The sequence below is a fragment of the Tachypleus tridentatus genome, chromosome 13, assembly GCF_004210375.1.
Source record: "Tachypleus tridentatus isolate NWPU-2018 chromosome 13, ASM421037v1, whole genome shotgun sequence".
NCBI classification, from domain to species: domain Eukaryota; kingdom Metazoa; phylum Arthropoda; class Merostomata; order Xiphosura; family Limulidae; genus Tachypleus; species Tachypleus tridentatus.
In genome coordinates, this window is record NC_134837.1 from 167,059,706 (window position 1) to 167,073,123 (window position 13,418).

The 13,418-nt window shown below is 34.0% G+C and overlaps 2 protein-coding genes across 3 annotated transcripts in view; one reads left to right on the top strand and one right to left on the bottom strand.

The window, feature by feature from the left end:
• LOC143241031 (transmembrane protein 45B-like) overlaps positions 1-13,418 on the top strand; it is a 242,523-nt gene that overhangs the window by 56,261 nt on the left and 172,844 nt on the right. The window lies entirely within an intron of this gene.
• Positions 1-13,418, bottom strand: part of LOC143238346 (uncharacterized) — a 42,996-nt gene that overhangs the window by 5,187 nt on the left and 24,391 nt on the right. For both annotated transcript variants that reach the window (XM_076478499.1, XM_076478498.1), the window contains exon 4: positions 2,729-2,805. In XM_076478499.1, coding sequence (XP_076334614.1) covers positions 2,729-2,805 — 77 coding nt within the window. The remainder of the gene's footprint in view (positions 1-2,728; positions 2,806-13,418) is intronic.

The window sequence follows — 13,418 nt, forward strand, 5'->3', positions numbered from 1 at the left end:
TAGTACAGAGTTGAACATAAAAGTACAATACCTATATAGTTTAACATTTTACTCTGAAGGAGCTGATATATATATATATGTATTTCACGTATATTGTAAAAATATATAAATATAAACGTACGTGTATACATTTTCATCAAGGTATTATTTTATTAGAAATTATTGTTTGTTATTAAGCACAAAGCTACTTAACGGGCTATCTGTGTTCTTCACACCACAGGTATCGAAACCCAGTTTCTAGTGTTTTATGTCCTCAGATATGCCAGTACTGTATATATTTATGAAACGGTGAAGAAAAAAGTATATACAAAGCAAATATTACAGTAATGCCACCCGTCTTTTCCCGGTGAGTAAGCGATAATTTTACAGACTTATACCTCTGAATTTCGGGGTTCGATTTTCTGCTGTAAATAGAGTACAGATAGCCTATTCTGTAGCCTTGCACTAAAAATATAAAAAATAACCACCTGTTTATAATAAAAATATGAACTGTGCCAGAGTACATAATCACGTGCTTGTTATTTGCAATGTGATTTTGTCTCATCCAATCTAACAGAAAGTGCTGCGTCAGGATAAAGCCCATAAAAATACGAACAGTCATATTATGCACAGTATATTCCTTAGTATGTTCCATTTGGACTTTTCAGCACAGAAATAAGCAAGTAGAGATCAAACATTTAACTGGTTATGGATACTTCACACGAAGAACAAATGCAGTAAAACTCCATATTCCTAAAAGATTTGTGTTGGAAACTATGATGAAGGTGTGTGAAAAGGATACTGTTAATTATAGCTATTAACATGGTAGAAAACTAAAATTATCCAGAAGTGTTGTTAAATATCATGATATATTATTTATAAGATAAAAAACGACCGATTGCAGATTTTGCTTCAAGCTTGCTGTAAGTACAAGTAGACTATTACCTGGAGAACAGTAAAATAATACAGGTTACAGTAATGCTCTCTTGGGAAGTGTAGCTGCTCAAAAAAAAACTATTGGTGAATAGAAGTAATCAAACAAAAGATGGAGACTTACACCCTTTACAGACAAATACAAATTCGAATTATTTGGTAACAATCAACAGCACTGTGAGAGAATGGTAGTATCATATTCAGTACATAACATCTATCGTGAAACATGTTTCATAGCCAACAGTATCATGATCCACACAGAACTGATGGCAACCTGATAGATTGCACGTACAGGCAGTTTCTGATCCATCATCTCATTCGCTCAGAAATATGACTTGTCTGGTACAAACTCATCTTCCAACAAGACAATGACCCAATATGGGGAGTAATAAAATGTTTAGAACAATATTCCACAGTCATATATTGATAAATCATATGAAAACAAAACGTAATCTTTTATGTAAAAAAAGGGCTCACATAGAAAATATTAGTTTGTTTTGATTTTCGCACAAAGCTACTCGAGGGCTATCTGTGCTAGCCGTCCCTAACTTAGCAGTGTAAGACTAGAGGGAAGACAGCTAGTCATCACCACCCACCGCCAACTCTTGGGCTAATCTTTTACCAACAAATAGTGGGATTGACCGTTACATTATAACGGCCCCACGGCTGAAAGGACGAGCATGTTTGGTGCGACGGGGATTCAAACTCGCAACCTTCGTATTATAAGTCAAACACACTTAGCCATGCCGGGCCGAAAATATCAGTACTTTGTTTGCTTTTGTTCGTATTTTCCACAGATAAAGTTTTTGCACCATTAATAAATTTACCATCTACTTTCATTACTTTTGATTTTGACTCCTGTTCGTGTATGAATTTCAAGTGTTTCCATAAATGTTTAGACTAAAGTTTACCTTTTCCCAGGATGTTTCCGAATAGCATAAACGTAAACATGAGTGTTATTTTGACAACGGCTATTTCACAAGACATATCGTTTAAATATTTACGTTTTATTATAAAGAAAAAAACATTATTTAATCTTTATGTTTCATCCATAATGTATTTTTCGCAACTTTTAAAAAGAATTAACTAAATTTTCATCATCATTCACCACTCGATTCCATCAAGGAACATAGGGCCGCAATCACTTGCGGATTCTTCACCAAGTTTTTAAGTGAGCAGGTTGTTAGCCCACTGCACCGAGCTGTCCCTAATTTAGTAGTGTAAGACTAGAGGGAAGGCAGCTAGTCATCACCACCCACCGCCAACTCTTGGGCTACTCTTTTACCAACGAAAAGTGGGATTGATCGTCACTTATAACGCCCCCACGGCTGGCAGGGCGAGCATGTTTGGCGCGATGCGGGCGCAAACCATCGGATTAACTATGGTCAGTTATGTTTGAGCCTTGGAGGTCTCTGATCTGGCTATGCAACGCACATGTGTTTAATGTGCAGTTCGGGGTAAAAATCACAGTTCTAGTTCTGATTTTACTGCCCATCTTTGGGTCAGTGGTAAGTGTGCAGGCATTTAACGCTGAAACGTTTACCTAGTTTTTAACTCTTCACTTCGAAGCTCCAAAGTACCATATCAAAAGCATGTTCATTGGCAGTGAAATAACATTAAAAACGACTAATATATTTCTCAAAACAAGTTCAAGTTTGAATTTGAATGATGGTTATTTTTATATACAAATGCACGTTTTACTATATGTAGTAAATAACTGCGATACTTTTTTATAATAATTTAATAATGTTCATAAGAACCATTTGTAAACATATGTTTATGTTAAAAAATATTTTTTTGATTATAATTGGCTCACTTTTTTTCTCGCTTTCCGGCTCCACTGTCTCGGAATCCCTTTGCAAATGGATTATGGTCAATCTTGAGTTGGGTGATCTGAAAAAAATAGAAAAAAGAATCGCATCAGTATTTATATATGTAAAAGTTACAGGTCATTATCACTAGTTAGATGTACCTTCTTTCGTAGCTAATTGGAATCCAGAGCATTAGCTCTTGAGCAAAGAACTGAAAGCAGCGCTGAAATTATTGATGTAAATGATACCTAGAAGAAGGAGAGAATTAAAATAACGAGTATATAACGTTGTCAACTAGTAGGCCTAAAATAAGGACTGTACAATATTGTCAACTAGTAGGCCTAAAATAAGGACTGTACAATATTGTTAGCTTGGAGGTCTAAAATAAGGACTGTACAATATTGTCAGCTAGTAGGCCTAAAATAAGGACTGTACAATATTGTTAGCTAGTAGGCCTAAAATAAGGACTGTACAATATTGTTAGCTTGGAGGTCTAAAATAAGGACTGTACAATATTGTCAGCTAGTAGGCCTAAAATAAGGACTGTACAATGTTGTTAGCTTGGAGGTCTAAAATAAGGACTGTACAATATTGTCAGCTAGTAGGCCTAAAATAAGGACTGTACAATATTGTTAGCTTGGAGGTCTAAAATAAGGACTGTACAATATTGTCAGCTAGTAGGCCTAAAATAAGGACTGTACAATATTGTTAGCTTGGAGGTCTAAAATAAGGACTGTACAATGTTGTTAGCTTGGAGGTCTAAAATAAGGACTGTACAATATTGTTAGCTAGTAGGGCTAAAATAAGGACTGTACAATATTGTTAGCTTGGAGGTCTAAAATAAGGACTGTACAACATTGTTAGCTTGGAGGTCTAAAATAAGGACTGTACAATGTTGTTAGCTAGTAGGCCTAAAATAAGGACTGTACAATGTTGTCAGCTAGTAGGCCTAAAATAAGGACTGTACAATATTGTTAGCTTGGAGGTCTAAAATAAGGACTGTACAATGTTGTTAGCTTGGAGGTCTAAAATAAGGACTGTACAATATTGTTAGCTTGGAGGTCTAAAATAAGGACTGTACAATATTGTTAGCTTGGAGGTCTAAAATAAGGACTGTACAATATTGTTAGCTTGGAGGTCTAAAATAAGGACTGTACAATGTTGTCAGCTAGTAGGGCTAAAATAAGGACTGTAATATATTGTTAGCTATTAGGTCTAATGCTTTCTGGTGCTTGGAGAAGAGACACTTCATTAATGGCCTACAAAAACAAAGGTAGAGATAAATATTTCACTGAAACAATTAAAAGAGATTTTCTAAACTGTGTTAAATCTTCAATTAGCTGCTACTTAATACCATTCACTATGTTTTGTTTGTAGGAATCTGGTAAATCACAGGAAATGATTATATAAATGTGATATTCCTAACTAGTCATTATACATTCAAGCAAAAGGTATTAGTCCATTTATGGCTGATTGATTGGAATCCAATAAACATGGTTTTTATATTGGGTGATAAACCATCGATGTTCACACAATAAACCCTCACCTTGTTAAATAAAAAGTTGACAAATGTCCATGGTAAATGTTGATGGTCCCAGAAATACGAGATTTAGGAATGATGAAAACACTAGTTACAAATATCTTACAATATATTACATGTCTTACAATATATATTATAATATATTAGTCCCCCATTGATTCAGCAGTAAGTTTTCAACTTACATCACTTAAATTCAGGACTCGATTCTTCGTGGCAGAGAGAGCGCGGATAACCTATTGTGTAATTTTGTGCTAAAAATGAACGAATGAACAAGAACGAAACTAAGGTGTTCTTTCCAGAATGATAAAAAATTATGTGGATCAAATGGAAGTCAACTAGTTTAATACAAGCGTGAATGCATCTAGGTGGAAACATATAAAAGAAGCAACCAATCAGAGCCAGAGAACTTTAGTTTGTTTACACTAACCTGTATGATAACAGTCACATGTTGCGTAAGACATTTTCTAAAAAAAATTACATCATGCGATATGACAAGTATTGCGTCTTCTCTATACAGCTCTCTCTCAACTTTTATATAAAATATGTTAAACTGCAGACTTGTTTTCACTTAGAGCCTTCCTGGTGCCAACGTACATTTAAGAAAATTTCGGTTAATATAATTAGCCTACAATATCTGCCTATGACCCAACATTTAAGCATATTCAAGCATGTATCTCCAGATATATAATGACACATATAATATGTCCAATTGCACGAACTCTTCCACAACTCACATTTACAAGTTTGAAACACTTCTCACGTGCAGACACTATACAGTAGTCTTCATATTCATAATTAACCGGTAATCTGTTACCACACTTGTCTGAACGTTCAATACACTAGAAAAACACTATTCATACTACAACATATTAGCCTGCATTGCACGATGCATTTTACATGGAAGAAGTCGATCTTTGTTGTTTAATACACCTACAAATGCTTAAGTTCTGTGGTTGCATACCTTTAATTTAAGGTGGCAGTGTAAAATAAATACCAAAGTTAAGTCACATTTAGTCCTACGAATTTTTCTTTCTAATTTTACTACTGCAAAATGAGTCAGTTTGCAAATAAGACGTCGTGCTTGTGAGTGGACTATTTCATAATGCAGAATTGATCTTCTAAATATTTTAAACAGTTGCTTAAGATTACTATATTACAAAATACAGTGGGGTTAGGTAGTGTCTACTCTGTTCAGTGTGACTCAAGCAAATTTCTAATTGTGAACAATGACCAGTATCAATAACTTATTGAAAATGTTTCTTACGCGTCTGTGTTTGGTATTTATTGATCACGCATGTAATGGAAAGCTTCCTGGCGAGTTGAATATGTTGCCAGTTCTGTGTTAAGTTGCTATGAAACCATTCTTCTTAAATAACGACGACAAACAGGTCTTTTGTTGGACACTTCATTATGGTAGGTTTTTCAAGGTTCGACTTCTGAGAAAAGCTCTTATAAATAGCTCCCAAGGAATTCCTATGATTGATAAATTCTTTGTGAGCGAACAAATGGCACTTTTTTTAAAGACAAGGGTTCAATCAACCAGTACAAGAATAAAAATTCGATACGTTGAGAATACAAAGTATTTCTTTTTTACATATGGCAACGACGTGATTACATCTTTGGTATTTACAGTGGTACAATTCTACCAGTTGGTCCGATCCAATCTTCTTAGGTGGACTCATCCGTTCATGCTAGACAATGATATGAACAAAAAGGTGGGGGACTTTCCAAGAGAAAACAGCGATTTTACACAGTGGCAGTAAAATAGCATAACAATCATGTGGTGACTGCTCAGTGTATACTGCTGTCAACCAAATTTTTAATACTGATAGATGGGACAGGAAGAAGAATCCCTCATGTTGTCCAGGTTTCCAATAAATTCATGTGCAAGGTGGACTTTGTGGATTCACCAAGTTATTTGTACTTGACAAAATTCAGATCCAATAAATGGTATCATCGATTAATCTTCCACATGGTGGATCTGACTGCTACAAAGATATGGCTTTTTTACTACAGATATAGTGAGAAATATAATATCCACAAGATGGAGGACAAACGTAAAGGAAGTAAGTATAAGCAAAATATAGAGAATCAGCATGTTAAAAAACGCGAAAGATGTCGTAACTCCTATTGCCCTGTACATCAATTCATCAAGACTTCACTGGCCACGAGCCTAATTATGTTGAAGCTGGAGAAAGATGTGTAAAAAAACAACAAAATGGTGTCAGAAGTGTAGTGCAAACAGAGCCAAAGTGTTATCTCTATTTCTCTACATAGAATAACTTTTTTATGGATTGTCATACACAGTAGCTCATTGTAAAAGTGTTCAGAATATTTTTTGTTGTTAACAGAATAACAATATTCTGTTAACAAAATGTGCAGCATTTTTTTTCAATAAATAGAATTATTGTTCTTAGTTCTTCAACTAAACAATGTTACTTTCAGGCAACGTATCCATTTATAACTTATCAAAATATGTTTCACAAAAAATAATTTTGTGCAATATAGATCTAAATAAAAAATCTAAAGAAACATTTTCCTACCATATCTTCATAATACACGCAATAGAGAGTCAACCAAGGTGACAATAATAACATATAGTTACAAATTAAGCAACATATATTATCAAAGAAAGCATCTTATAAGGTTCAGAAATACTTGGTTAAAATATATCTACATGTTACACGGCTGTTACAGTAACTCCAATGCATTTATAAAATATAAAAATTAAATCATCGATTTGTAAATCATTGCAGCTAAACTATTGCAAACAGTTTGAAATTATTCCTGCAATGAAAACACTGAAAAAATGCTTCAAAATATTTTATACACCTGAACTGCGAAAAAAAATTTGGAGTTTGTTTCAAAATTTGTTCACTACACAAACGATGATCTGTCCATATCTATCTCTAATATCGAGTTAATGGTCCAGGAGGAAGACAACTAATCAATTTCTACCGTCAACTTTTTGTTCACTCTTTTCTGACCAAATAGTGGAACTTAGCGGTCATTCCTATAGCGCACATTTGGCCTCAAAGTATAGTTCGCTTTTTGTGGCAACGAGCTCCATACTTTCATATGAAACATCGGAGCGCGACCACACTAGACTCTAGAACACATCTGGACCACTAAACAAAGACCAAAATAGTCTATTTTGAATAGAAAATGGAGTACAATGTACCATTTGTCAGTACAGATGTCAAAATCTACTCTGACAGGGTATCGATATACATTTGGTCTAGTCGTACAAAAACTAAATTAAAACAGTCATAACTAACAATTACACTAGAGTCAAGTGCTTCAAATTATACATGTGTATGAAATATAGTACTTACTTATTATAACTAAAAGAGCGAATACCAGCTGTTCCTATGCCTTCACAAAATGTTCATTATCTTTATATAGCTATGACTTCACAAAGCATCACAAGATTAAGATAGACGAAAAATTTAGGGTGGAATGAAGTTTTCTTTATAACATTTGAGTATATAGCTAAAAAAAGTTTTTAAATATTTATCCTCCAATAACATTCTTAATTTAAAATGTTGACCAAATACGTATGAATGACAACGTGCAAATACACATACCCAGAATTGAGAACATTTAACTTATTAGATTTGTTTTTTAATTTTGCGCAAAGCTACACGAGGACTATTTACGCTAGCCGTCACTAATTTAACAGTGTAAGACTAGAGAAATGGCAGCTAGTCATCACCGCCCACCGCTAACTCTTGGGCTACTCTTTTACCAACAAATAGTGAGATTGACCGTCACCTTATAACACCCCCCGTGATGAAAGGGCGAGTATGTTTGGTACTACGGAGATTCGAACCCGCGACTCTCAGATTACGAGTCGAGTGTCTTAGCCACCTGGCCATACCGGGCCTAACATATTAGAAGTGTGTTCTTTTCCCCGTATTGCTGAATAATGTAAACACTATAATTGCTACACATTTGTTGTATCTTTGTTTAGAGTTAAGCACAATTCTACGCATGGGTATCGAAAACCGGTTTCTCGCGATGTCAGTCTACAGATATACTGCTTTGCTACTGAGGGCTTTTTTATAGTTGTTGATATTGTATATAGGACTGAAAACATTATGAAAACTTTTTATATTGTACTTTCATAATTTTTATTGAGCCAATAAATAATGGAACATTCAAATATTTAATGTGTTCTATATTTTGAATATTTCTAGACCTAATACAGTAATGTTAATACAGTAATGTAAACTGTATAATGAAAGTTACAAACTTTAAAAATAAAACACAAAAATGAGAAACTTAGTTTAATGAAAATAAGAGTAATAAGGATAAACGAAACGGCCACTCACACACATAAAAATAAGAGTAATAAGGAAAAACGAAACGGCCACTCACACATATGAAAATAAGAGTAATAAGGAAAAACGAAACGGCCACTCACACACATCTTTACTCCAATGTAACTGATGGATAAGAGAAAGCCTTTTCTGGCAGTCTGTTTCTCAGAGGTCAACAATGTGTGCCTCCGTCGAATGTCCCTTGCCATGAAGGGATGCTGCTACCCCTGTTAGCTCTTTGTAACAGCCAGGTATTTTCCATAGCTTTACTTCTCTTTTTACCGTCCTTTCTTCTGAAGGATTATATATTAGTGAATTACACTGCTTGTTAGTGGCAGGTATTTCACTGTCTTATCACGCTCTGAGTCTACTGAGATGCGTGTTCAAGTTTATTTAGGGACGGTCACTGACTTTGAACTGTGAGTATGGTTTACCATTGTTCTTGCTATAACTATTTTCGTGATTGTGGACATGATTCTCACTACTGTAGCTTCTTCATACCTCACGCCAGTACCAATCTTGGCTGTGAAGGGGGGGGGGTCATTTGGCCTCCATATTGAACGGCAATGTTCTATGATAACTTCTCGTAAACGATGCTTATAGGAAGCTTCTTGTATTTCTATATCCAGACGCTTCTAAACTCTGTCGCAATGATCATGTATTATATTCATCCAGCATTATTTTTTTGGCGAGTGTTATAAATGTTTTAGTATTTATAAAGCTATAGTTGATAGCAGTAGGCCTGTCGTAGCATTAACTCCTCACACATAGTACTGCACATTCAAAATAGCCGTGGGAAAAATATTTTAGCATTTATAGCTCTATTTCTGAAAATATTATCACATAAGATATTTCTCCAACATTGGTATATCCCATAATGTGTCAAGAAGTGCTGTTTCCATTTCCACTTCCTTGGTTCAAGACGAGGATGAAACTGTATGCACCAATCTCTTCAGGTTTAAGTACCTTAAGCCCCTTTAAAAAAAATACTCGCTGTCATACTTTTTTTTGTTAATCAAGAGAGAATAGTGTTCTGAGAGAGATATGAAAATACAATGCAAATTGTGCTGAATTCAAGTGACGTTCAGAGGGTGAATACAAATATCTCAAATTAACTTTACTATATTATTAAACAAGCGGAGGGATGACTTTAATCACTTTGTCATACAATAGTTATGGAATTCAGTTGTTTTTTTTAAGTATGGGATGAACTAGGGTACATTGTCATAAGTATAGTAGCACTTACAGAATGAATGGGCGTATGCATAATACATGCAATACAAATTAGTTATTCATATACACCTTTGACAACCAAATAATTAATCTTCAAAAGTATTTAAAAACACCCTTAGGTGATAAACAAACCGCATACAAAGGTAAAAGGCAGAAGAGCAGACATAAAAAAATTCACAAAACCACAGATTTCTCAGTCTCACTGACTGTAGTTACGGGTCGAACGCCTTTACCACCTGGCCAAGATACATGCAATGTTTTATAGTAACAATTCTAAATAAAATACTAAAACACAAAAAGTGTGATCTAAAAAAATATTTTTTCCGATTTATCTTAATATAAAAAGTGATATAGTCTTTATTACCCATCAAATTGTAAATCACATGAATATTGCATTGCATGTTATTACTGTTGCAGTTTTAGTTATCTATACTTGCGTGTTTCTCTTTGTATATCGTGGTAATTCAGCGCCAACATTTCTCACACTTGGGTTCTCACGAAAGTCTCTAGAACCGTGTCCTGCTGAATGCATCAAAAAGCACGGGTTCAGTATTGAAACCGTGGTCAAAGCTTATAAAAAAGGAAGGGTTTTGGAAATCTCTACAGATTGTCATCTCTGTGCAAAACAGAAACTTCTCTGTGCATAACATTTCCTGTCATTGTTGTTCTGTACACTCATAAAATGAGTAGCATGTTGTACTCTTCAATGCCACGATAAATAACATCAACATTATTTATATTTATTAATGATGCTTGTTTTCCTTATTTCTGTTTCCACTTCCAAGTATTTTAGTTTCACAATCATGCGAAAATCTCACATTTATTATTATAATGTTGTCGTATTTATATAGAATCATTTTTCTATCTGACTAATATTACAGCTGATAAATATATATGTAGAAATGCAAGTTTCGGTGATCATGTGATTTATATGCATTTGTATAAAATACTATTTAACTAAAGATAAATATTTTTGGTGAACCTGTTGTACATTGACTGGACAGACAAGAGGCTTTGGATAGTGATGAAGGAGGAAAAAATATTGAAGACTAAATGAAACCATAGCAGTGGATGTACCAGAAATTGTGGAAACAAGGTAGGTATGGACATAGAAGAAGCTTTGGACAGTGTTGAAGGAAATTGAACCAGTAACCTGAACCCAAATGATGAAGAACTTGATTTTGGTGTCACAAGTACTTATACGTATCTGGTTTTATACAAATATTTGGATGAGAAAAAGTGAAAGTCTGAGCAAGAAAACTGCTCAGATGAATAGTCATCACAATGTTTTCCACCTTCCTTTTGGATTATATGGCTGGGATTGATCAGATATTACAAGTAGTAACTTTTGATCAAAGCAAACTACCTCCATAGATTATAATCTAAAGTCAATTCAGTAATGAGTATGGCTAATTACATGTTCTGTAGAAAAATATAACAGTATATACAAAAATGTAAATGTCTAAGCCTTTTAGGGCTATGCAGTCTTTGCTTTTTGAACATTTATTTGGATTTTTCATAGTATGACATAACAGTGAGATTCATCTGTGAACCAGTTGTTAAACGAGATTGTGAGAAAATGAAAAATCAACTTGCTTTCTGAATTCGATAGTAAAAACTGGGAGTCGACATCGTAGGTATATCACTTAAGAATACACTGGGTGACGACATCGAGTGGAATTCTCCAGTTAAGCTATTTTAATGATATTTTGCGAGACTCACTTGTAAAATAACAACAACATATTTATAGAATATTATGCTTTAAGTTAGCTGTCGCTTCAATTTACGTCCTAGCATGACAGTGATAAAAAGAGGTGATGGGAACCAGGTAATTAAGTCACGTGGTAAAAAAACCATACCATGTAATTACAAATTACACAACTTGTAATATTAAACAGCGTAATCATACATTCCTAGAGTGATTCCCACCAACATGACAGTCAATTAGCAGTAATAAATAATGAAGGTTGTAATTCTGAAAACTTAAGACAAAATGTATAAACACACTATACCTGCTTATGCCCTTTCACTCTTATAAGGCTGTTTGGACTACGACAGACACAGCAGTGGTTAAGATACTGTTTATATTATGAAATTGAGTCAAGAACAATTATTATAATGTAAAATAAACTAGATTAGGTTTGTGTAGTGTTAATTTCATTAGTTCTACGTAAGTCCTTTACAATCAGATTATCACCAGATCAACAGGATAGAACTGTTGTTTTCTTTACAAAAAGTCCACTTCTTCGGCTATTTCCCTGAAAGGCAAAGTAGGGGTTATTTCAAGTAAACGACTGACCAGATGGTTAAGGCCCTCGACTCGTAATCCGAGAGTCGTGGGTTCGAATCCCCGTCACACCAAACGTGCTCGCCCTTTTAGCCATGTGGCTTTAATGTTACGGTCAATTCCACTATTCGTTGGTAAAAGAGTAGCCCAATAGTTAGCGGTGGGTGGTGATGACTAGCTGTCTTCCCTTACACTGCTAAATAAGGGGCGGCTAGCGTAGATAGCCTTCGTGTAGCTTTGCGCGAAATTCAAAAAACAAACAAACAATCTTACGAATGAAGATGAGACAAGAACGATGAAAACGCACCGGGAAAGTTATATCAACGTTATATCAAAGTTATATCAACGTTATATCAAAGTTATATCAACGTTATATCAAAATTATATCAAAGTTATATCAAAATTACATCAAAGTTATATCAAAATTATATCAAAGTTATATCAAAATTACATCAAAGTTATATCAAAATTACATCAAAGTTATATCAAAGTTATATTAAAATTACATCAAAGTTATATTAAAATTACATCAAAGTTATATTAAAATTACATCAAAGTTATATCAAAATTATATCAAAGTTATATCAAAATTACATCAAAGTTATATCAAAATTATACCAAAGTTATATCAAAATTACATCAAAGTTATATCAAAATTACATCAAAGTTATATCAAAGATATATCAAAATTATATCAAAGTTATATCAAAGAAGTTTTTAATTTCATTGAATTACAATAATCTGTCGAGCTTCCGTGTGCATGAATATAAAGTGTTAAACTTAAAAAGTTGATTGCTTTTAATTTCTGTTGTTTATATATAGACGTTTATTTCCAATATTACACATCTATAACGTAATTGTCCATTCTGCCTCTGCTCATTCGTGTATACTACGTTTACTAGATTTTTACACCCACAACGTCTGACAGTTAGCACTCTGAAATTATCCAGACCTAATGTTTAAAACATTAGAACGGTCTTGAGTGGGCCTCAGAGCTGGGATCAGTGGTTTAATTATGTTTGAATGGTAGTTATATAAAACTGAAAAGTTACATGATTTGTATAAATGTACCTATATGCTAAACAGGGTGAAGTTCGGGACAAAGAAACAAAGCTGTTTAATTACATGTTGTCAATGTTACTCTTATATTTTTTCCCATCTTCATTAAGTTTTAGGGAGACCTGCGATTAAAGTATACCCATGGTGAAACAAGTCGTGATGAAGCAGAGAACAACGTACTTTATTAGTAAAAGTGTTAATACCCATACCAGCCGTACTGAGAGGCTTAGTGTATAACCAATTAAAGACAGAAG